This window comes from Hypomesus transpacificus, unplaced genomic scaffold (genome assembly GCF_021917145.1).
Source record: "Hypomesus transpacificus isolate Combined female unplaced genomic scaffold, fHypTra1 scaffold_204, whole genome shotgun sequence".
NCBI lineage: Eukaryota > Metazoa > Chordata > Actinopteri > Osmeriformes > Osmeridae > Hypomesus > Hypomesus transpacificus.
The window spans coordinates 47291-71023 of NW_025813745.1; the positions used below are offsets into that span (position 1 = coordinate 47291).

Consider the following 23733-nt stretch of genomic DNA (forward strand, 5'->3'; position numbering starts at 1 on the left):
ACACAGTACGGTGTTAGTTTTGGCTAACCTTCAAGTCAACATCAGCACAAAACGGGCAGGCTACATTAAACCGAAAACTTTCTTCCACAAATAATATGGATGCAATCCAAACATTTCTCTCCAACTAGAATGAGTGTTTTTAAGGCTTACCTGTCAAGAACATTTGACAACAGTGAGAATAATTATTTATTTGGAAGGACATAACACACAACAATCAAAACAACTATTTGAATCAGATATCCTTTACAAATCATAATATATTGCATAACTAATATTACTTTACTGAAATTAATCTGCTACAATTAAAGCCGCACATTACATTACTGTTTCTATAGAACAAGTTCACTCAATCCAGATACCATGCAAATCAACCTTGTCATCTTGCTAGAGATGAATCACCTCTGTGAAATGGCATACTTGAGTAATCCACACTTTGACAGTTAATTTGGTATTTCCTTCTCAGATTGATCAATAAAATATCTGAGTACAAACTCAAGACTCGAAGGAAAACATCCATATTGCCACAGCTCATCATATCATGAATCAAACTATTATATACCAAATGAGGGCTGCAAGAATGACTGCATATGACATACTTAAAAGCTTAAAGTAACATTATGTTTCAAAAATAGAACGTTTTTATCAAAAGGTTTTAACATTTACACATTTTCTCACAAAAATGAAACAATATTATTTCCCACCACCCAGCTTATACAAGGACACTTATGGCCAGTTTATGGAAAAAGGTTACTTTGATAAATGGGTTGCTTTTCCAAGACCAATTTACAACAGAAATCTTCAGGTCACATGGTATGATGCTCTGATCAAACAGACAGGTCACATGACCAGACTGGTTAACCGGGCTGGTGGCCAGGTGCTTCCCATTTCAAACATAAACAAGACCTTATAGGATTCACATTAAAATATAACACAAAGTTAACTGAGGATCGAGGCAGATGCCTTCGATAATGTGCTTTTGAAAGTACTTTTACTTGAATGGGTTGATTATCTGATCCTTAGTTACAGACACTACAACGAGGACGTTCATTACAATAATAGTCCAATTTTCCAAATTGATGGTGAAATAACCACTTGCAATTGCATCCTAAACTCACGTGATCAATTGTTAATATATTTTATGAAGGGTAAGGTGCCAGTGATTCATCAAAGTTATAGACTGAATTAATTTATCAATTTGAGGTCAAATTACTGGGAAATCCATAATATGTATGACAGAAACCTCATGACATTAACCAGTATCATATTGAAAAACTATGTTCAGAATGTGCACTCTGATAGCAAAAAGCATCCATAAAGCATCTTGCACAAGCCCCCTTGTCTTAAATGTAGCAGTGTTTCTCAAAACAGAAAAAGCACTAAGTGGCAATACACACCTTATTTACAGCAAAGTATTTTTCTACATTCTAAGGGTAAAAGGGAATGTTCACAAAGGAAGTGTAGTTTTAGTTCAGAATGAGCGTTGTGTATGTCCGTGATTGTCCGTTGAAATGTAACAAGTGAAAGGCAGAGGAATCTGCTGTAGATGTCAAAAACAATCTAACCTAGGTTCTATTAACTTTTACACTATGTAGAGTAAATACTAAATGGGCAGTTCAGCTTTTGTGACAACTACAGATATTCCTCTGTCATAAACAGAGTGTACAGTCTTTAAGTGCATGCAACATATTAGTAGGCCATGATGAAAACCTATTATAAATTGAGACAAAAAGTATAAGTGCATGAACTCAATACCATCTGATACTGCTTTGACACGCTTCAAGTCATTTGTGCAAACCTAACTAAAACGAATAAGCGTGACAATAAAAGTAATGGAAATTGTTTATAGACAAGGATTTGTCTTAACAATTGTGAGAATTCAATGCAATTCAATCACATTTGCTAATTGCTTGAATTTTCCAGCCAATGCAATCAGTTGAGGATTCCACAGCATCAACCAACAAATCAGCTTGAGTTTTTTTTACATGCACTTGAGAAACACCTGCTTTAAGGTGGCTGTTAAGTAACAATAATAATAAAGTGACTTCTAAATTAAGACAAATTAATTGTCATGATTACAACATAAGGCATACACAATACAATTTTAACTCCAATCACAGAGCGGGGCAATATGTTGGTAAAAACTAAATGCATGTTTGGCAAAGGGATCATTGCCAAATTGAGATTCATTTCATATACATTTTCTCGAGGAAAAAACCAGCCTGCATATCAAAAGAGGCCATGGCATCTCTGGGCCAAATATCTTTTAGCAGCAAGAAAAGGTTTAAAACAATATCATAATTGTTCTACTGTCTATTTGATTAGCTTAAGGACATTGTTTCTATATTTGAGTCTCCCACCAGGAAAGGTGAATGTAACATGATTAATATACATTTTTAGAAACTAAATAAAAGCACAGTATGAAAGGACGATGACCATGGGGATTAGGAGGACTACTCAACTTTTTAGCATTGTACTTTGGTTGCTTGTGTCTTCATTTACATTCTGTTAAACCTTTGGGCTTTTTACAAAATAATTCCCATTTGAATTTAGATTGATCGATCTGTGAAAAGTGCTTTCATCTCAAAGCCACTCGCCGCTATATATTGTCACAATGTTTTCCATTTAACAGATGCTTTTATCCAAAGCAGAGAAGGAAATTTGAACCCGGGACCTAATGATCTGCAGACAAATGCTCTGCCACGGAGCTACACCCATTCCCAACAATGCTTTGAGCAACATCCACCTATGTGGCGTAACCTGTTTTGGCGGAACAGTGGACATGGATGTATAAAGTGCCACACGAATCATTACAAAAATAACGTCTGTTGGGTTTCCCCTCATCCAAATGTCTGACTTGGTGTAGCATCGGGAGAAGCGTTCAGTTGAGACCTGGTATCAGTAACACTACCTAAGGGGAACTCTGAGAAGTCTGTGCCGTGGCCTCTCAGACTGACTTGTCCGTTGGCAATAGTAAACTGGGAAGAGGAGGCTCCGGGCCGCGATGTCTGGAAGTGGGATCGGAAATTCTGATCAAAGGTGCTTTGAAAAGTCTGAAGCATGCTTTGGGATTCCCCCTTCTTGGAGGACGAAACCTGTTCCAGGAAGTCTTCCGTCGGGGACACTGCAGTGGGCGTCGTCTCGTCCCCCGAGAAGGAGAATGAGTGCTGGGAGTCCCCGACAAGGAGCCCAAAATGAGGCTTCTCTAAAGTGGACCTCAGGGGAGAGCTCATCCCTGACTTGAACCTGCTAGGGGAGGGGAACTGCTTCTCGGTGGAAAACAAAGGCTGTCCGGAAAGACTGGGGCTCTCCGTGACAAAGTTAAGACTCTGACTGCTTAGATAGCTATCGTTCTGGCTGGTCCTCTCCAGCGCTTGCTGGAGGAACTTGGAGTACTCGTGCAAAAGGCTGGCCTTCTCTGAGGGAGGAGGGGGCTGCTGGCTGCCAGGCCCCAGGCTCTCCACGGGGCTGCTCTCCGACACGTCAGACGAGTTGATGGATATGCTGGATGTCACCTCGGTGTCGGCCACGCTGAAGGAGATGTCCTGCTGCCCGTTGGCCTTGTTTGAGTAATGGTCCAACAGGGACTGGAGGACCTCGTCCGGGAGAACGTTCTTGTCATGGGCTGACTTGATCTCCACGCTGAGGGGCTGGGGCTCCAGGATAGTGGCGGGGACCGTCTCGTCGATGACTGTGGCTACCGCGGCCTGCGTGACCGAGGGCTGGGCCGAGATGCTGCTGACATTGAGAGCGTAGTCCCGGCTGTGGTTTGTCGCGGCCGCCTGAAGGTACCTCTTCTTCTTGAGGAACTGCATGGCGTCGTCGTAGTTTGTGCTGCTCGTCGCCGGTTTGGCCTGCCCTCCCTGGAGCGGGTCCACCGGCTCCAGGTCATGGTTGCTCTCCACCTCCAAAATACCTTGTTTGTCCACGATTTCAAAGGTGTACCTGGTGACTTTGTTCTCTTCGAAGGAGGACAAGGGAGACAAGCTCGAGGGCGGCTCGGAGGGCTGTTTGAGGCTCCTCTTGGGGACCTTTTTCAGAACCAGTTTAGGCGGATGGATCTCCCCCGACGAAGCTTCTCCGCCCCGGTGTCGGTTGTCGGGCGAGTCTGGGAGCTCCACTGAATAATCGGTGATGACATACTCGTCTTTGACCTTCGAGGAAACAGCGTAGAGAGGTAGACACTCGATTTTGTTCGGCCTCTCCTCCACCTTCTCTTCCGTGCCAACGACGGTGACTCTGTGAACCTCCATTTGGGCGGCTAGCGCCGAGCTGTGCGACTTGTCGGAGGACTTCTGGCGCTTTTTCTTCGGCAGCATGCACTCTTTAGCAGGAAAGGACAAGCCCAGAGATTCAGAGTTGCGTAAGAGTCCTTCCTTCACCGCTGCCTTGTGGGCCTTCCTCTCCTTGCTTTCATGGCACATGCGCCTATGCTTTAAGACCCGGTCGGTCCTGGAAAAGTACTGTGGAGTGCGCAAATGTACAGTGAAACAAAATAAATATCTTTTTTTTTTTTTTTTTTTTTTTTTAATAAACAACCTTTAAAAATGTGTGTTTCTCAGTAGGTGCACCCACCTGGTGGCAGTAGTCACACTGATATGGCTTCTCCCCACTGTGGGTCCGCTTGTGCCTTTCCATATGGTACTTTTGAATGAACCTCATGCCACATTCCTCACAACGAAAGGGCTTCTCGCCTGGAGGGAATGGAGACAAAAACAGAGACATGGATGTGCTCTTCAATGAACTGCGTACACTGAGCAACGCAAGGTCGACCATCGAGATGTTTTCTTCCCCGTGACTCAGTATCACATCGCATGTGTGGTCACGCCCCCGCAGAGCAGAAAGGCGGCTTCTTACCCGTGTGGATCTTCTCGTGTCTTTGAAGAAGATATTTCTGAATGAAGCGCATGTCACATTGACTACACTGGAATGGCTTTTCACCTGGAACAAGGGATGAAAGAGGCACATACCATTTATTTCCGTCAAGGTTTTTAAGGGGGGGGGTCTGAGAGAGCGAGGGAGAGTGGGAGGAATCTTACCAGTGTGAATGAAGACATGTCTTTGGAGGTGGTAATTGGTGCGGAAGGCTGCGTTGCAGTGTCCACACACGTGACACTTCGGACTCTGGAGACCTAATGACCCGTCATCATTGATAGTGAGAATCTATAAAACAGCAAACATATAATCTATTACAAGATGGATAACAATCCAGAAGTTAATGCAAATCTACAATTGGCCTAATATACTGTGTTGCGAGTTGTCGGCTCGCGGCATCGAAAAAGAATCACCACCGACGTTGCGACGCCGCTTCGATATCTGTGATACGACTGTGTAATTTGTTGTGACGGCGACCTTAGCAGGGGAACGCTGTTTCCTCTTCTTCTTCTTCTTGTGGCACTCGCTGAGTTCCCTGACCTGCTTCCTGTCTTTCTTCGACTGCATGAGCGCCTCAGGCAGCTTCATCTCTTGTTTGATGCTCAACTGCCAAACATTCAATCAGATGGAGAGCTTTTCAACTGATTGCAGACTTGACCTGATTGGAATTCATACAATTCATCACATTGGCAACTCCATGGGTAGATGATTAGGCATCCCATTGTTTGAAAAGGCTACCTACCGAATTCATCAGTTGACAATTATTTCAGTTACAAATACTGGCCTAGCAATCTCTTGATGGACAATAGCTGATTAAAGAGATCATAAATATGGTGACATTTTTGTTGATACTGTATATACATGTCCATCATTTTGCCTCTGGACCTTTACTATGTGGCTTCCCTGACTCACCGGCATGTGAACCGTGCATGGCATCTTGTGTAAGAATCTCTGAGGGAAATGTCCTCCCTCCTCTCTATTATTCTTCACGGTCTCCTCCTGCACCATCAGTTCATCAGGGGGAATGAGGTTGTGGGAGACCAGAGAACCCCCAGTAAGATCTTCGTCATCATCTTCATCGTCCTCGGCCAGCAATGGGTGGTTGGCTAGACCCCGCTCGCCAATGGTCATCACCACCAAACTCCCACTCCCTAACCCCACCCTTCCGTCCACCCCTCCACTGCACTTAAGCAGCATCCCTTCTAACTTGTCGTCAATGTTCATCTTAATGTACAAGGACCTGAGTAACTATGTGAAACAAACAAAAGAAGAACGTTGTTAGGGTCGGCACACAAAGTTATACAGATCAATTACACACAACTTTTTTTTCTTGTCACTGATATGGGTTAGATAATGTATAGGCAAATATATATATATATATACAATAATTACATAATCATTTTAACTTAACTACCTCTACCATTCGATAAGTGTTGTGTAGCAAAAGCACCACTTTCCGCAACTTGCTTAGCGTTAAGTGGGGAGATTTTAGGGTTATTTATTAGCTTATTAGCTAGTTTGACAGCATTACACATTACATTCAGACATTTACACATAACTGAGATTGATTAGACTATTTTACATCTGTACATCTACGTCTAGCAAGCAGCTTTAATGTACTTCATTGCAGCGGTAGTAAGTTTGCAATGTTGCAAGTTAGCTCGTGCTAGCAAGCTAGTCTAGCTACTGTAGTTAAACTAGCAAACCTAATCGAAATTGGCTAGCTAGTCAGTTACGTTAGCAAGCTAGCTATTTTAAAGAACTATGGATTAACTAGTCGTGCAACAGTAGTCACTACCTCATCATAGCTAGTGTATCTCATAACTAGCTAGTTAGCTACACAAGTAGCGGACTAGCTAACGGAGCCAGCTAGTCTGGTTTAAAAGCTAGCTAGCAACCAAGCGAAATACGTTCGTAGGCCTGTAGAGCCGGGTTCCGATTATTTCCTGGAATGAAGGCGACGCTTGGAGCGTTCCACAATTATATGTAAATCAATACAATATTCACGGTTTTATTACATTCATCAATACATATCTACTACACACCATAAACAATTTTCCAAAATATAACTTTTCGTTGCACAATTGATTCCCTCTCATGAACTTAGAATAAGGTGTTCAGTCCCAGCAGATAGACGGAACCCATAGGAAGCTGATGCACACAGGTTTCTGATCGCACGCGGAATTAAGGTGGAACATGTTATCAATTTTGCGGTTGATATTTCCCTTACCTATCTGGGTGTTTTATCAGCTAAAGCCGTTTAGCTGTCATGTTGAATAGTCGATAGACTCTCCACTTTGTGATCGGCGAATGACAGACACAACATTGCATCTGGATGCCAATAATGAAGCTCTCGCAGGTTTCTGTGCATTATGCGGGTACCTGTCGCTATCTAGTGTCTAATACTGGTACTGCGTGTGCATTCACGACGCGCGCACATTTTATAAAACAGTCAGTGATATCAATAGAGTTTTTACTCTTAGAAATGTATCGAAGTCTTGGGTAGGCTAGCCAGGGAATGAAATAGGACAAAGATAGCACGGAAGCCCCAAGTCTCTTATGAAGGGTCCCCACATCCTTCTATTTGAACAGCCATAGTCGTTTCTTACTGTAACTGAGCCTATAGCCTACATAAACCAAATAGGCCTATATGGCGAAAAATACAAGTAATTCTAGTAGAATCACTGATGCAGAGACTCAGTTAACTCCTCCCACTTCTTTATTTTCTAATATGATATTGTGTATCTTACATTTCATCAGGCCAATCATATTTTTTCAATTATGCATCGTGTGACGTTGAGTCATCAAAAATGTGTTAGGCTGATGTCTAACCTACAAGCATGTGCACCCGTTAGCCTTCAGGCGCCTTTATCAGAGAGAACCGCGCGTTGTATCGAGAGGAATACAAATCAACCTGTTTCCCTATCGAGTCGCGCAGCGCAACAGCGCGCAACTTGGATATTCCCCGTTTGTGCTCTACAGAATACCCTTCTGGGTATTTGTAGACGTTTTCTTCTCAGATAGTTCAGAAGAGAGGTCGATGTAGGCTATTGGTTCGTTTATCAAGTCTCTTGAATATAAACTGAATCCGGCTTCTCCAGGAATCTGAGGCACCGTTTGTAGGGGAAGCCCCACGCTTCCCCAAGTGGGAGTGTGGTCGCGCGTGTGTGTGTGTGTGTGTGTGTGTGTGTGTGTGTGTGTGTGTGTGTGTGTGTGTGTGTGTGTGAAAGAGAGAGAGAGAGAGAGAGATAGAGAGAAAGAGAGAGAGAGAGAGAGAGAGAGAGGGGGGGGGGGCAGAGAAAGAGATAGTACTGTGTGTGCATTTTGTGTGCAAGTGAGCCAGCTCGTCCCTCCTCAACAGTTGCCTTCGCTGCCTGAGAACCGAGAGGATAACAAAAGTGTGCTGCTCCTGAGCCAGACGCCGTTAGCGCGGAGCCACACTCTGCTCTGCTGGCTGTCTCTTGCTCTGACATGCAGTCGATCATCTCCCCGGTGACTAAGGCCATTCTAGTTGCGCTTTTTATCTTCGCCATCCTCCTCATTCTCTATGTGATCCTCTGGTACATATGTAGAGACGTTGACTGTGATCACGGGATCTGATCTACCTTCACGGAATTACGGATCAATCAAAAGCCAAGTGGGAACCGCACAGAAGGAGGGTCACCCTGTAAGTCAGCATGCACGTGTGTGTTTTATGTGTGTGTTTGTGTGTGTGTGTGTATTTGTGTGCACGCCTGATAATGAGACACCTTGACGCGCGCAACATTAAAAGGTGCTCTGGCAGTGAAGACAAAACCATGTCCCGCGTGTATCCCTGTGGGCTTCTTTTCACCTAAGGCAATGTGTTTAAAATGCCTTCCAGACTTACTCACATCAGCAATCAGTGTAGCTGTGGATGTATTGAGCCTAAAGGTGAAACAATGTCATCGATAATAGAAAACCGTTATCTCTGCCATCTAACTGAGGCAGGACCGGTTTATTAGAGCGCGAAGACAGCTAAATGACATTGCACTGGGACAGTGTAGTGATGGACAATATCGGATTAGCAGACGGTGCCAATATTGTCTATCATGTCTTTGTAATAAACTCGCGTGTGTGTATGTGCGTGTGTGAGCGCATTGTCCGTTGGAGCAACACGCGCGCTCTGTTCGGAGCTGCAGCATTAGTTCATTTTCAGTTCAGCTTGTCTCTTAAGGATGCCGCCTTGACATTAGCATTTACATCGAAAACAAGCAAGATAACAAGAAAGATCAAAGTAACAAGATCATTGCCGCAAAATGTATATTACTCCATTCTCTTTTCATAGGCTAAAGTGTGCTTATCACGGCATTGCCCGTTCCTCCTCCTCACGGTATTGCTATTGGTTTCCAGTTTTTACGCATAGCTAATATGTGTAAATTGTTTACAGTTAAATGTTATTTGCCATCGTGTCCCTCGGTGTCCATTTGACCTTTCATTCAGACCCCCTATTTATGTGTTTACAATATTAGCCCGTGCGTAAATGAAGGACATAAAATAAATCTAAATAGGCCACAGCTCCGTTGACTTTAACCCTAAATCAAACTGGTATTAACACGTTTCACCTGTAGAATGAGTACAAAGATCTTGCCATGTCCTTCCTCGGCTTTCCCCTAAAGACATCCGAGCAAACTGCCCAAATGTGATCCTGAAGGACAAATCAAGGGCACAATGTAGGCTATAGCCTTCTGCTCCATACCTTTAAGTAAATTCAGTTTTGACCCTGATGCATTTCTGAAAACAGAAAAAGTCAGATTATGACAGACTTGTATGGTATAGTAGGCCTATTGTCTATTCATGCGGGAACCCACATCAAAAGAAAAGGCGCAATACAGATGGTGGTCTAAAGAGTTTGATTCATGAATGTCGCATCCCACATCATCTCAGTCTTGGATAACCGGTATGTGTGGTGTGTCTTTGTAGCAGCCAGCTCTGTATTTGCCCTATATTACAGGCTAATTGGGATCATCAATCCCCATGAGTGTGTGACTTATAACTGTGTAATATTAATACCCTATAATAACCCCACATCAATATTTATTTTGATCTTAAACAAAAAAATGAATGGACTCAAAAAACGTTTTTACCTCAAATTCCTGGTCCTCATAGCTGTGACTAATCCCAGCCCCCACACCTGTACCAGCCCGCGCTGTCTCTCTCTCACAGAGACTTATCAGCCCCCACCAGTGACCTCTATTCGTGTGCTTCCCAGAAAGACCGAGGAGAGCCTGTTCAGAAGGGTACACGACTGTCGACAACAACCACGCCACATTATCACTCCTAATACACTTTGAGTTCTGCATGTCAGTTCAAATGTCCTGAATCACTGTGTGTGTGCGAGCGCGCGCGCGTGTGTGTGTGTAAGTGCAAAAGAGATGCGACAAAAGAGAGTATGCGCATGGGAAGATGTTTTAAACTCTGAGACGTCGTCTCGAATGGCAAGCGGAAAAAAGTGGAGCAGGAGAAACGGATCTGGGACCGTGGGTTCATGAGAGACAGATGAGTGTGGTGTGCCACTGCTTAACACCAGCTGCCACTGCCAAAGCCATCCCATCATTTTTACTCACATGCGCTCACATCACTTGCCCCCCCCCCCCCCCCCCCAGACATAGCGGGCCCCCACTCATACACCAAGAAACATCGCACCCGCTTACGCACACATGCGTGTGCACACGCGCACGCACACACACGCACACACCTCAAAGCTGTAAAAATAGATCTTGTGTGACTCAGCTGTTATGTAAAGTCTGTCTCTGATAGGAAGGCCTGAGGCTCTTTCTGTCACTTCAGCTTGACGGTCAGGAGCTGAGGTGACGTGTGTCCGCAGTGGCCAAGTCTCGGCTCCGCTCCTCTCCCCCGTCTCCCATCTCCCATCCTCCCCCATCCCCCCCCCTCCCCGTCAAAGGACGCACTGCCCCTCCTGGGTACGGTCAGTGTGGCATCAACACCGCCCAGCGTGTGCTTGGACCCGATCTTACGTTGACTTTCTCATTTAGAAAGAGGAGAAGAGTGCGAGAAGGGGATTATAGGCTCTGTTTAGGGTGGAGGGTCAAGAGTCGGACTGATCCGTCCACTCGAACGACACATTTCAAACACACACCCACACGGGCGCACACACTCCGTTTCTCTTCCGGCACATGTCCACACACTGACAGGATGAAGCATGAAGTGGATTACGGGCCTGTGTGCGTGAGACCCCGACTGCGAGCAGAGAGCGGGATCAGGGTGACGTGCCCGAGACTTCTCAGCACCTCATCGTAGGTCAGGGTTAAGGATACGCACATAGAATCAACAGGCCCAGTAGGTTCGAATGACTGCAACACTGATAGGTAGAGTACATACAGTAGTGTTACACAATACTTAGAAGAGAATACGGGATTGTCTGTCGCATCGGAAATTAAATTACGTAGCGGCATTACATATTTATCTTAAACTCTATATTTGTGCAGGTGTGTGTGTGTGCATGTGTGTCTAGCCTGTGTGTGTCTGTTGAGTTGTTCCAGCTCATAGCTACAAGGGTGGAGTGACACACACATATAGACATACACACACGCCGTGTAGTGTAAAACATGCCCTGCTGCGTGCTGTATCCTGGTGAGTGGTTAATGATAGATTTAATTGGTGTGCGGGAGTGCCCCTCCCCCGGCTCAGTTTTCCATTTGCTAATGGGAAAGCATCAGCTCACTGAGGACAGTAATGAGGAAAAGAACCGTGAGACATTATACGAGCACACGCGCGCGCGCACACGCACACAAATACCTTCTCATTAGAGGAGAACGTGAAAGGCATACGCACACTGATTGCATAAAGTTCACGTGTCCACTTTCATGCTTATTTACAGTCATCCAATTCAGAATAAACCCTCTTCCAGTCACAAGGAAGCTGCCGATGAGAACTGCCATTGAGGCCTGGCAGAAAAAGGCTGTATGTCATATTTGACGGGGCGGGGGAGTTTCAATCCTGTCCGCCTCAGAGTAGACACCTTCCCATTCTGCCGGGCTCCATGTCCCCTGTGCTTACGATCAGATTATGCAACGTGTACAACTCCCAACGCAGCCATCAGAGATGAGACGTGAGATTTGATCTGTCACAGAGCAGAACAGAACTATCAGGATTCCCAACAGTCTAATGTTTAGAGTTATTATTTATACTGTGTGCGTATGTGTGTGTGTGTGTGTGTGTGTGGGGGGGGGGGGGGGGTGTGTGCTATGTCTCTTCACTGTCCCATCATCCTAAATAATCCTGTGGTCATGCGTGAGATGCGATTTTTCACGAAACAATAGCGGAGGAGCCGTGCCTCAGTGACCTGCAGAGCCCTCGACCTCACAGCCCACAGCGCACACACACACATTGAGACCTTAAAGCCATATAGGATCCTGGAGTCAATCTGTAGGTTTGTATTTCCCGGGAGCCCAAGGTGGAGGGTATAGCTCAGTGGTTACAGCATTTGCATGCAGGTCAAGAGGTTGCAAGAGGTGGCAGGTTCACATGACCCCCTTACAGTCCGTTGCATTGGATGAAAGCGTCTGCTTAATGAATTCCATTTCAATCCCAGAAAAGAACGTGTGAATTTGCAAGCAACGTTGATGGTTGTTTTTCACTTGGTTTTTGCATCCGACGACCTTGGTGAAACCAGCCCTTGGTTCCAGAGAGGTGTGCAATAGGTACTGCAAGAGATTGGTAGAGAAAAAGAGGTTAACAGGTTTGGTGGAGTGGATATTTTGTCAGTGATCGATCCAAGAGTGTAAGTAGTGCGTGTTTTGGGGATGGGAACCTTTTCACACTTGTTCATGTGTTGGTGTGGGAGCAAGTGTGCTTTTACATAAGGCCCCTCCAGTGCAAATCCAACTGCACATTTCACAACATCCCTCAAAGGTTTCAACTGAAAAACAGAATATATACTATCTCATAAAACAATATCATCCATGCATGCCACATAAATCAGACAAGAAATCCCACTAACTTGCAAGCTGAATTTTTGACAGTTTTAAGCAAATGACGACAAAATATGCGTCTTATCTATAGTTCATTCATCAGGACTCTTTGCGGATGGGCAGGTTGTGGACAAAAAAATAGCTGTTCTCTAATATGATTAATCAATGCAGCTTACATCGGGACCACTGTGCGCATTCCCTTAGGAAAGGAGACAAGGATGCGAAGGCTACTATTGCAACAGGGCAACTGACGCGCCGCGAACGGGGAAGTGGCTGCTGTTCGTTAAACTTGAACGCTCGTTCATGCTTTATTCTCCTTCGATTGATCAAGAGACCGGAGGAACACACGCACAATATCTAAAATGTCTCTCCTTGCGTATATTCTACCGATAATCAGGATTTATCTGGTCGGTTTGAAGGTTTTACTATGTCAAATGTTTAGCAGTCCTTTCACGTTGCCAGGTTGGTTCAGAGCTCATCCCGTATGCGATGATGAACGATTAGATTAGACGAAAGGTAGCCAATAGCTCTGCATATATCATGTTGGAACATCACGGTGTTATCTAAAATTAGATATATTACGCATTTTTGCACCGAGAACATGATTTAATACTGCCAAAGTTTACACCACCGCCGCTGCCTCGCTGTATAGCATTGACAGCGTGTTCTCAGGCAGCCTAAAACTGCGTGCAGTCTGCGCAGTCCAACCAACCTGATAGTTTCATGAATATCAAATTTCAGCGTCTGTTTTCCTTTGGGGTGTAGCTATTACTAAATACTTCCCAATCTAATGGTGGAAGGTTTTCATTATTATCAACACTTCGTATTATCGTAGAATATGTAAGGCCACCAGAGCATAGTAAAAATAGTAGATCATGTGCTTAAGTTTAACATCCCTCTTCCTCTGTCTTCTTCTATCAGTGATGCCCAATCAACATGGCAGGGTTGCCATAGTGACTGGAGGAGCCAGAGGGATTGGCTATGAGATTGCTAGACACATGGCCAGCCTGGGGGCACATGTTATCATAGGTACAGTATTTACCACAACACCTGGGACTGTCACTCACAACACAGTTTATGACAGACCTGTGTGAGAATAGTGAGCATTCAGGAAGTAAAATCACACTATGGTTTTCTTTGTTGCATTCCAGGTGTGAGTAATGTCTTAAGACTTATGCTGCATAGTCAGTCTTGTTCTGTTTGGCGAGGCACCAATGTATTGTTATAGTGAAATAATTAGGTTGTGTGTTTACTACCCACCCCTAGCCCAAAATATGCAAATAAAAAAATTGGCAAATTATTTCCTTAGGGCAAAGTTTTAATCATCGGTGTTTCTGACAAAAACCTTTATCCTGGAGTGTACTGTGTGTGGAGTTGGAGTGTGTATGTGCAGAGGATTGTGTGCGTGTGCATATTAGCCTTCTGGCCCTCAGTCACACTGCATTCGTTATGAACAGGGAGTGTAGATATTCCTTCAGTTCTGCATCACTGAAACAGGCTAAATGTTGCTGTGCCCTTGAAAAGGCCTACGTGATAATCCAAGATTAGTGTGTGGGCCATGGCTTGTCTCTCTCCGTTTCCTCTCTCTGCATCTCTGATATGAACTGCTTTTGGTTGTTTGTTTACCAGTAGGAGATAGCAGTCAATTTTTCTGCCTGCGTCCTACACCCCTCCTTCTCTCTCTCTCTCTCTCTCTCTCTCTCTCTCTCTCTCTCTCTCTCTCTCTCTCTCTCTCTCTCTCTCTCTCTCTCTCTCCTTCTCCATCTATTGTTGTTACTCTTCAAGTACAGGCTGCTGAATAGGCACTCAGAGACTAAAATGATAAAATGAATGCCCCCCCCCCCCCTCACACACACACTCATCCCTCTCTCCTCTCTCCCAGGTGGGAAGGATGAGCAAGAGGGCTTGTCAGCTTTGAGGAGGATTTCTAAGGAGAACACAGAGGCCAAAGGTAATTGTTTGTAATTGTGGTAAAACATGCACCACACACACTCAATGGGGATAACTGACTTCTCGGGTTGTTATAGGAGTGTCGGATGCGCTTGCGCTGCCGAAAGATGAAGGGCAGAGTGGCTTTAGTTGGTCCCTGTGGGTGGTCAGAACATTATTTACCACACGCGCACCCACTCGCGCACGCCCAGTCGGACGGAAGTGCTCCCTCCTGCTGATTGTGTGCTGGCTGTGAAGTGCTTTCGGCTTCATGTCCACTACAGAGAGTGAATGGTAATCATTTCGCTAATGAGGTTGACACAAAGTTGCTGTCGATCTACTGGGCTCAAGACCAGCCCGGGGCAGAGGGAGAGGAGAGTTGGAGAAAGGGGAGGATTTGAGAGGGAGAGGAAAGGAAAGGAGAGAGGGGAGAAGGCAGGAGACGAGGAGAGAGAAAAAGACAAGCAAATCAGAGCTCCAGCTCCCTGGAGAGAGCGTCAGGTTGACTACCGTACGGTTTAGAGGGTGTCATTGAAGTTGATTTCCTGGCTGGAACTGTTGTGAAATTGATTACTCTTTGGTAATTGGCAGGCATCGAAGCGCAGGGGACAAGGGGGTGTCCGCAAGATGGCATGTGTTTGGAATGAGAATGGAATGTGTGTGTGTGTGTGTGTATGAGTGTGCGCATCTGAATGACAATGGGATACAGACTCATTAGTATGTCAGGCATGATCTTCAAACATCTCTCTCCAAACATCCTTTGGCTTCAGAACAGAACCAGAGAGAGGGAGAGGGAGAGGGGGGGTGAGAAAGAGACAGAGAGCTTTAAAACAAAGGCTGGGAGAATCAAGGTGAATGTGTGTGCGTGTGTGTGTGTTTGGAGCAGAACAGTGAATACCAATGCAGTCTGACATCAGATGATCCTGTTAAACATGCTAGGCATCAATAGTCAACTTGAAAGGGTCAGGCCTGTTTGGAGGGTTACATGCATGAGTGTGTGAGAGAGTGTGTTGTTTGTTTGTTTGTTAGTTAGTTTTCCCAAAGGCATTTTGCTCCAGAGGATGAAGTGTCTGTAGGCCTTTAACATTAGCGGGAAAAACAAATACGCTAATGAGACTGGAGGCGAGTTTATTCAATGTGGCTTTGAGTATTTTGGTACAGACGCAACAGTTGTCTCTCTCTTTCTCTGTCTCTCTGCCACACACACAGATACACACAAACATCACCTCTGCGAAGCTGTACACTAAACTGACATGTCTGTCTCATGCGTTTAGTTGTGCGGTAGCCTCCACAAAAGTACTTTGCCTGAAACCACAAGCCTGAATTATGAGTGAGAAATGGTATGGATTAGGTGTGTGAAAGTGTAGTGGTCTTTGTGTGTGTGTGTGTGTGTGTATGTGTGTGTAACTGTTCTGTGAAACCAGGAACAAGGCCGTTGGTGGGGTACCGGTGTCCTTCACATGTCCTTGCATTTGTTGTTGTCAGTGTGTCTGCCGTTCTTTCTCTCCGACTGGATTTCGCAGTAACAATAAAGCGCTCTCCCACTGAGCCTGCTGCCCTGTTTTAATGATCTCGTTAGATCGTGATTTGTTATTAACTCCAGCAAGATTGATTAAGACTTGTGCCAGGGTTCTCTGTGAGGCCATATTTATCACAGACATGGCCTTGTGTGTGTGTGTGTGTTCATATTCTATGTATGAGTCATCCAATTCATCGGAGTGTGTCAGTGCTGATGATAAACCAGAACTATACACAGTAAAACTGTAATATTTGATGAAGAGATGCTGTGTGTGTGTGTGGGAGAGAGAGAGATGTCAAACGAAAGAAGACTTCTCATTAGCCTCGTTAGCAAAAAAGAATCTTCTAGGTAAATGATGCCCTTCTCACACTCGAAAGCTGCCCAGTTCTATTCAAACCACTGTGTTTTATTAGCCTTTACTGGAACAGACGAGAGACACGCTATGATTACCCAATCAACTCCTCCGTCAGTTGAAGCTGGGCCTTCTCTATCACATGTCAATGTGTCATTAAAACTGTGGCAATCGAATGCTGTCTGCCACGCACCCTTTTATGGTGAGAAACCCCTCCATTTATTTCCATGACACACATTTTCTTTTTCTTTGAGCGAATCACAGAATGGGGTTGCTGTGATGTAATGGCTACCCCCCCCCATCTCGACACTATCGTTCCACTCACAGATCAATGTGTGTGTCTGTGTGTGTGTGTGTGTGTGAGGGCCCTGGGGAGAGAAACAGAGGACAAGATGTGACTGGAGAGACAGGAGAGATGGCGGGGTTGGGGGGGTGGGCTGAGGGGGAGGACAACCGAGGGATGACTGGCAGGTCTGGAGATAAGACTCCTTATCAGCCGGCTATCTCTCAGACGGCTGTGGTCTGAGCCGGACGCAGGCTCCCTGGCGGCTCTCCGTTACCTGCCCGTCCTGTCCCTGACCTAGCCTCCTCTCCTCTTCCTGTCTGCAGGGTGGCTGTCCTCCACTTGACCTTCTCCCCACCGTGTCTGTCTCCCCTCATCTCCACACCGTGTCTGTCTCCCCTCATCTCCCCACCGTGTCTGTCTCCCCTCATCTCCCCACCGTGTCTGTCTCCCCTCATCTCCCCACCGTGTCTGTCTCCCCTCATCTCCCCACTGTGTCTGTCTCCCCTCATCTCCCTCCAATCTCCCCTTCTGCCAATGGTCTGTCCCTTCCTCTGACTTCCACTCGTCCCTGTATCACTCCTATGCCCCCCCCCCTCCCCTCCCCCTTCTCCTCAACCTTAGGCCCGTCTGTCCTCGTTGGTCCCCCTGGTGGCTGGTCCTGTTCGGATCCGAGCAGGCCAGTGATTCCGAGGGCCTGGCGCTAAACTCACACTGGGATGGGCCTGACATACAGTACTCACCCCGCGCCAGCCGTGGCCTGACACACTGTCTGGAACGTAATACACCGTTCAACACACACACACACGCACACACAGCGGGGTTAACAGGTCAGCATATCCCTCTCTCCTCGGTGATTACCTCCTGTCTGGACCTGCAGATCAAACCAAAGCGGCGGCTCCTTCCTGTTCCGCCTTATCCTCCATGACCCTGTAGCCAGTGAGGAGAGAGAGCAGAGGGGAAGGTATTATACATGTGTGTCAGAGAGGAGCCGGGCAGCACCAGCACACAGAGCTCCATGTAGGAGATTAATACACACCCGGGCTGCTTTGATGTTTTCCGGCATCGCCATGGCTAGCAGAAATAATCCTGTTACAATAGCGCTGATCAGTGAGTGTGTGGGTGGATGTGTGTGTGTGTGTCTTGTCGTTTTTTTTTGGGGAGTGCCGCGTCGTAGTGTGTTTGTCTTCTGACTTTGTTTCTGTCTCTTCCTGCTCCAGCACCACAGAGCAGAAGCTGGCAGAGGCCAGGCTCCTAATGAAACCTCCTTGATAGAGGGGGCATGGCTCCTGACAGCGTCTCTCCTCCTAACAGGCCTTGGCCCACTACTCCACGTCTCATGAGATGGTCGAGACCAGTGTTTCTCAACCGAAGTCGAAAACTCATGACCCACTTTTGTCATTGGTCATGAAGTCACGACCGTGGAAGGGTTGAGAAGCTCTGGTCCGGTACAAGGCGATGTGGTTGTATCTCCGGCCTTCCGTCTCAGCTCGCGTACCGGATGTAGTTCAGTCGCAGAAGGATCTCCTGCCGTGCAGAGGATTGTGGGTCAGAATAACTCGAATAATATTCGGGCTCGCATACTGCAAAAGGCAACTGGATGCAGTTGGACATCCTGGTGTTTTTGGCACGCCGCATTTCACGTACTTTGTATTGGGGCAAACAAAATGGTTTTCTGGCATGCTTAATGGTACTGTAGTATGGGTATTGTGATACACCTGTAGTTTAACAAACCCTGTGTGTGTGTGTTCCCAGTGGAGTTTGAGGTGCTTGACCTCGCCTCGCTGCAGTCAGTCCGACGATTTGTTGAGACCTTCAAGGCGCGGGACCTACCGCTGCACATCCTGGTCAACAATGGTGAGTGAATCAACCAAGCAAGATCAGTGCATTGTTTTGCACTGATTCGGTTTATCAAACCCTTTGTTGTGTGTGTGTGTGTGTAGCTGCAGTCATGTTCATACCTGAGGGCTGTACAAAAGAGGGTTTTGAGCAGCACTTTGGGGTCAACTACCTTGGACACTTCCTGTTGACCTTGCTGCTCCTGGACATCCTGGGGAACTCTGGGAAGTGCGGTTCCAGCGCGCGTGTGGTCAACATCTCCTCGTCTGCTCACCATGCTGGAGAGATCAAACTCCACGATCTGCAGAGCAGGTAGAAACCAGCACACACACACACAGACTTGGACTTGGGTTCAAGCTCGGACTCATGACCACTGACATATGACACATTGGTAGCTGGTGCATTTAAACCAGGCAGGAGGTGTAAGATGAACAATGCTCAGTCCTTTGTTTTTCTCCTCCCCTTTCCTCTCCTCAGAAAGTGCTATTCTCCCCATGCCGCCTACTGCCAAAGTAAGCTGGCGCTCCTCTTATTCTCGTCCCACCTACAACTGGTGCTGGAGAGAGGAGGGTTCCCAGTGAGCTCCTGTGCAGTGGACCCTGGCATGGTGGACACAGCCCTGTACCGCCACCTCCCCCTGCCTCTCCGTCTGGCACAGCGAGCCACAGCTCGTCTGTTCTTCAGGGTAAAGATCTCCCGCTGTTCCGACTAAGTAATATTAGCACAGCCAGTTTAAGACATGCATAAATCATCAAGCTCACGCACAGATAAACTCCTAACACCCCCCCCCCCCCTTTATACACACACACACACACACACTGTGCATACTCTGTGAACACTCTCGATACACAAGGCTTTTCTCTGAGCATTAGCTCCATGCTGAGAATGAGCAAGAGACTGTTTAGTGCAGAGCGGAGCGGAGCTCGATTATTTCTGAATATTTGTTGCATATCTTTAAGCTTTGGCCCGGGGGCAATGTTCATTTCTGTAAGATGAGATAGAAGGAGACGTGTGTGTGTGTGTTCGTGTGTGTTTGTGTGTGTGTTTGGGAGCATGTTGAAGTTTGTGAGTTTAATCATTAGAGGCAGTCGCCTCCAAACCCAGTCTTTCTGGGGCATTTGCCCCGCAACTATCACACAAACACAACATGAATCACATGCTCTGCCATAGAAAACAAAACAGACATTAACACACGCCATGTGCATAAGCACATTGACTCATTTAAGATTAACAACACACCCCAATTTCAGCCTTATCCCGCTCCTTCATAAAAAAAAGAAAATAGAAAATGCTTCCTGGTGAAAAGTTGTGGGTGTGAGATTTGTCCTGAATATTCCTTTTGAGTCCTTCTCAAATGCTCTCAGTGATACAAAAACACAGCCAATAAGCATACACAACCCTTCCATGTGATAGGTTAAAGTATCTTGAAAAGGCACGCATACAACAGGTTTTTCACCCTTCAAAGGCAAAAAGGGGCTGGATTTCTCACCAAATGATAACACATTTATGAGTATTAACCATTGGGGTCTAACAAGAAAATCCAATAAAATGGCAGTGCTCTACCATGACCAGTTCCACCCAGTCTATTCCTAATGTATGTGTGTTGATCTACTGGGATCATTATCAATGAGGGGAGCAGCTGTCGTGACAGGCAGAAAGTGTGTGTCCTTGTCTGAGGCACACACACACACACACACAAAACATCCCTCTGGCTGCTGGAAGCCCCTGCTGTTCTGCTGCTCAATGCATCCTGCCCCTGTCTAAACACACACACACACCCACACACACACACACACCCACACACACACACACACAGGGATATGGGTCTTTGCCGCAGTCTTCTTTTTTCACCTGTACTCAGTGGGAGCTGCTGTTGAAGGCAAAAATACACAACACAACAAAGATCTGATCTCCACATTCGGGTCTCTTTCATGCACAGACACACACATACAGATTGTCAGACTGTTACCACAACTAGGCTAGGACTGGCTCTAGAAAAGCACTGGAATTCAAACATATATACCATATATTTACACGGGATGGCGTGTGTGTTGTGTTTCCTCAGACCCCTGCGGAGGGTGCGTCCACGGTGCTGTACACCGCTCTCTCCCCCTCCCTGGAAGGACAAGGCGGGGGCTACTGGGCTAATGGACGCAGGGAGATGACATCACACCCCGCGACCCACGACCCCCAGCTCCAGCTTTGCTTGTGGGATGCCAGCTGGAAGCTAGTGGGCCTAAACGCTAGCAGGCTAACAACGCTGGGTTAACCCCGGGACTCACTTTTGGACAGAAGACTTATCTTGGACTCTCTTGGATAAACCCCTCTCGTCCTCTTCTCATCCCTCCCTCCCTCTATCCTGGCCTCCACTCTTGCTCCTCTCCTCCGGTCCTTTTCCCATCTCATATCTGGACTTCATCTTTGTGTTGACAATCTTCCTCCAAAACTGGATACAGGACTGACAGTTGAGGATGGCCCACCCGTAATTCTCGGAGATCTTTGTGAAAAGAAAGGAATGGACCCCTCTCTCGCTGGCATTGTGAACACACACACACACACACACACACATGCCTGACCAAGCTGTGAGTGCGCTGGGTTTCTTTGCAAGGGTGTGTGCGCTGATCCAGTCTTTTCCTAAGCGGAAAACCGCCGTCTCTCCAATTGGAGAACACGACTCCTCCCTGGTGTGATGTCATCCGGACGTGTCCGTGAGTGTGGCTGTGTTCTCCGTGTCTAGGTTTCGTCGATGTTGCCAGAAGCGTTGCGCTTTTCTTTGGTGTCTCCATGTGATCTTTCTCAGAGCAGGTTTCAAGTTGGTATCTCTCTGTCCTGCGCCGTGCGATCTGGTTAGAAGAAAGGAAAGATCGAACTAACAGCACGTGTCCACTTTCGTTGTGTTCTCTCAATCGGCCTCTCTCAGTTGGCCTCTCTAAGTGTACATTGTGTGTGTTTTACTCTTTATCAGTGTTTGTCCTTATTGTGGGTTCTTTTTATACACAAGATAAATTGTAAATGTATTGATAGCACAACAACACACTCTGACTGGTGAGCTGTGAGCGAGAGTTGGAGAATATTCCGTATGCGTTTGAGCATCTGAGCTCTGATTGGTTCTCTGCCGCTCATTCATTTTGGCCCTGCTCCCAGTGCATTGTGGGATTGTGATTTCCCAGCGGTGAGAATCAGAATCCATCTGCAGAATAAAGACAAAAGCAAACACCAACAACGCACACAAGCACACACACACACACAAACAATACCAACAACAAATCCAATCATGGGCTTATCTCAACAAGCACACCAAAACAACAAAATACACACACCACCATCCCTTCCACACTGTGATGTACCTAAACACTCTGAAAATAACAGCCTTATCTGAAGCAAAGCTTTCGGGTTTGGGATAGGAACACAGCACAGAAACATACTCATGCGGACATTTACTCCCATTTACACAGTTCACTAACCCTAACCTTTCACTGTGAAGACTGTTGACTGTGTACTACTGAGAGCATTATGGCCTGTGCTACTGTATCATGTGTTTCCTAGATGGAGGTATTACTGCGCTAGGTGGTAGATGATGCAGTACCGCCCCGAGATAATGAAGCAATGTTCTAGATGCCACATAACTCCCTCACCTTCTTCCATCCCAGAGGGCAGAGAATCTGGGACGGCAGACCACAGGAACACTTCATCTGCTGTCTGTGACCGACGATTTAAACCCGTGAAATCACTGTGACGGACAGGCAAGCTCTGACTTCATTATATTTTACATTTTTACATTTTACATTTTTAGTCATTTAGCAGACGCTCTTATCCAGAGCGACTTACAGTAAATACAGGGACATTCCCCCCGAGGCAAGTAGGGTGAAGTGCCTTGCCCAAGGACACAACGTCATTTGGCACGGCGGGGAATCGATCCAGCAACCTTCGGATTACTAGACCGACTCCCTCACCGCTCAGCCATCTGACTCCCACATATCAGAGTGGGAGTCAGATACATATATATATGTGCCAAACACACACCTACGCTCGCACACGCCTCCCTGAAACTACCTGTTTAAAGCTCACCCCCTCCGACTGTCGAACTATGTCATAAAAACAAGCTCAATCTCAAGCTCAAATACTAGCGCAAAATACTGACATGTCGAGGCTTTTCTCTAATATTCAATTTGTTCACTTTGTTTTCCTTCCGAGCACAAGGTTTATGTCTTCCAAAGATACTGTCTGTGAGAATAGAATCTACCGGTGTTTGTTGGTAAGTTGCTGGGCTGCTTTAAGCACCAAGCCTTCAGCGTCCATCGAGTGAGATCTGGAAAGACAGGTAGACAGGGTGTGATACCCTGGTCTTATGAATACTCTAGGATTGCATTTATATTAAATGTTCCAGTCCCGGTCTATTTGAGTCTGATTGTGTACAGAGTATCTATAAACAGAAAGGAGGTCAGAGAAATGAAACACCCAGGTCCACATGGATAAAAGGTGTTTGTTCAGCTGTTCCAGTGGTGGATTTGACACCAAAAAACAATGTGATTCGTCTTCCTTTACTCTGACGTAATATAACCGCCTTTCATTTAGCGTGGAAGTCGCATAGGAACATACCTTAAGAATTGTGCATCAGATGGAAACCTTATGAGGGAAGGATGTCTGAAATGTGTAAAACTGGATTTGATTTGTCGAGAACAATGTTGCTTTGCTGTGCCTGAATCTGTCCCAAGATATTTAACTGTGATTTCGATTTCAACTTTACAGTCTGAAGAGTAAAAACTGTGATATGTCTCGTCCTTTGTTACATCGTTGTCAATTTGATCGAATTCTCTGGAATGATGGGAGTTGTAGGCCGTTGCAGTATTCTGTGTGTGATTGTGACGTTCAGGACACCTCCTTTTCTAACACCCAAAGCCTCTCAATAAACATATCATTGTGCCACTCCTGCTTCATTCTTTACACGTGTGTGTGTGTTTTGTGTGGGCAGACGGTGTGTGTATCT

At 46.1% G+C, this 23733-nt stretch overlaps 2 protein-coding genes and 1 long non-coding RNA gene across 5 annotated transcripts; 1 reads left to right on the plus strand and 2 right to left on the minus strand.

The window, feature by feature from the left end:
* Window positions 1-168: 168 nt before the first annotated feature.
* Window positions 169-7252, minus strand: znf148 (zinc finger protein 148). Its single transcript, XM_047013823.1, has 7 exons — window positions 7103-7252; window positions 5785-6120; window positions 5350-5478; window positions 5037-5160; window positions 4855-4938; window positions 4573-4691; window positions 169-4460 (listed from the first exon to the last, which is right to left on the minus strand). Exons 2-7 carry the CDS (start codon window positions 6094-6096, stop codon window positions 2838-2840), a joined length of 2391 nt encoding a protein of 796 aa, XP_046869779.1. The 5' UTR covers window positions 6097-6120; window positions 7103-7252; the 3' UTR covers window positions 169-2837.
* An 891-nt stretch (window positions 7253-8143) lies between these two features.
* LOC124462218 (dehydrogenase/reductase SDR family member on chromosome X-like) lies at window positions 8144-22604 on the plus strand. 3 transcript variants are annotated; one of them, XM_047013836.1, is made up of 7 exons: window positions 8144-8539; window positions 13746-13853; window positions 14707-14775; window positions 18663-18764; window positions 18851-19058; window positions 19224-19431; window positions 20812-22604. In XM_047013836.1, exons 2-7 carry the CDS (start codon window positions 13748-13750, stop codon window positions 21013-21015), a joined length of 897 nt encoding a protein of 298 aa, XP_046869792.1. In that variant the 5' UTR covers window positions 8144-8539; window positions 13746-13747; the 3' UTR covers window positions 21016-22604. The 3 variants fall into 3 exon arrangements, with proteins under 3 accessions (XP_046869792.1, XP_046869791.1, XP_046869793.1); XM_047013835.1 differs by lacking the exon at window positions 8144-8539 and adding an exon at window positions 13059-13286; XM_047013837.1 differs by lacking the exon at window positions 8144-8539 and adding an exon at window positions 13060-13231.
* LOC124462219 lies at window positions 12102-13086 on the minus strand. The gene is made up of 3 exons (XR_006955422.1): window positions 13001-13086; window positions 12665-12772; window positions 12102-12557 (listed from the first exon to the last, which is right to left on the minus strand). It is a non-coding gene; the product is annotated as an uncharacterized LOC124462219 (long non-coding RNA).
* Window positions 22605-23733: the final 1129 nt, after the last annotated feature.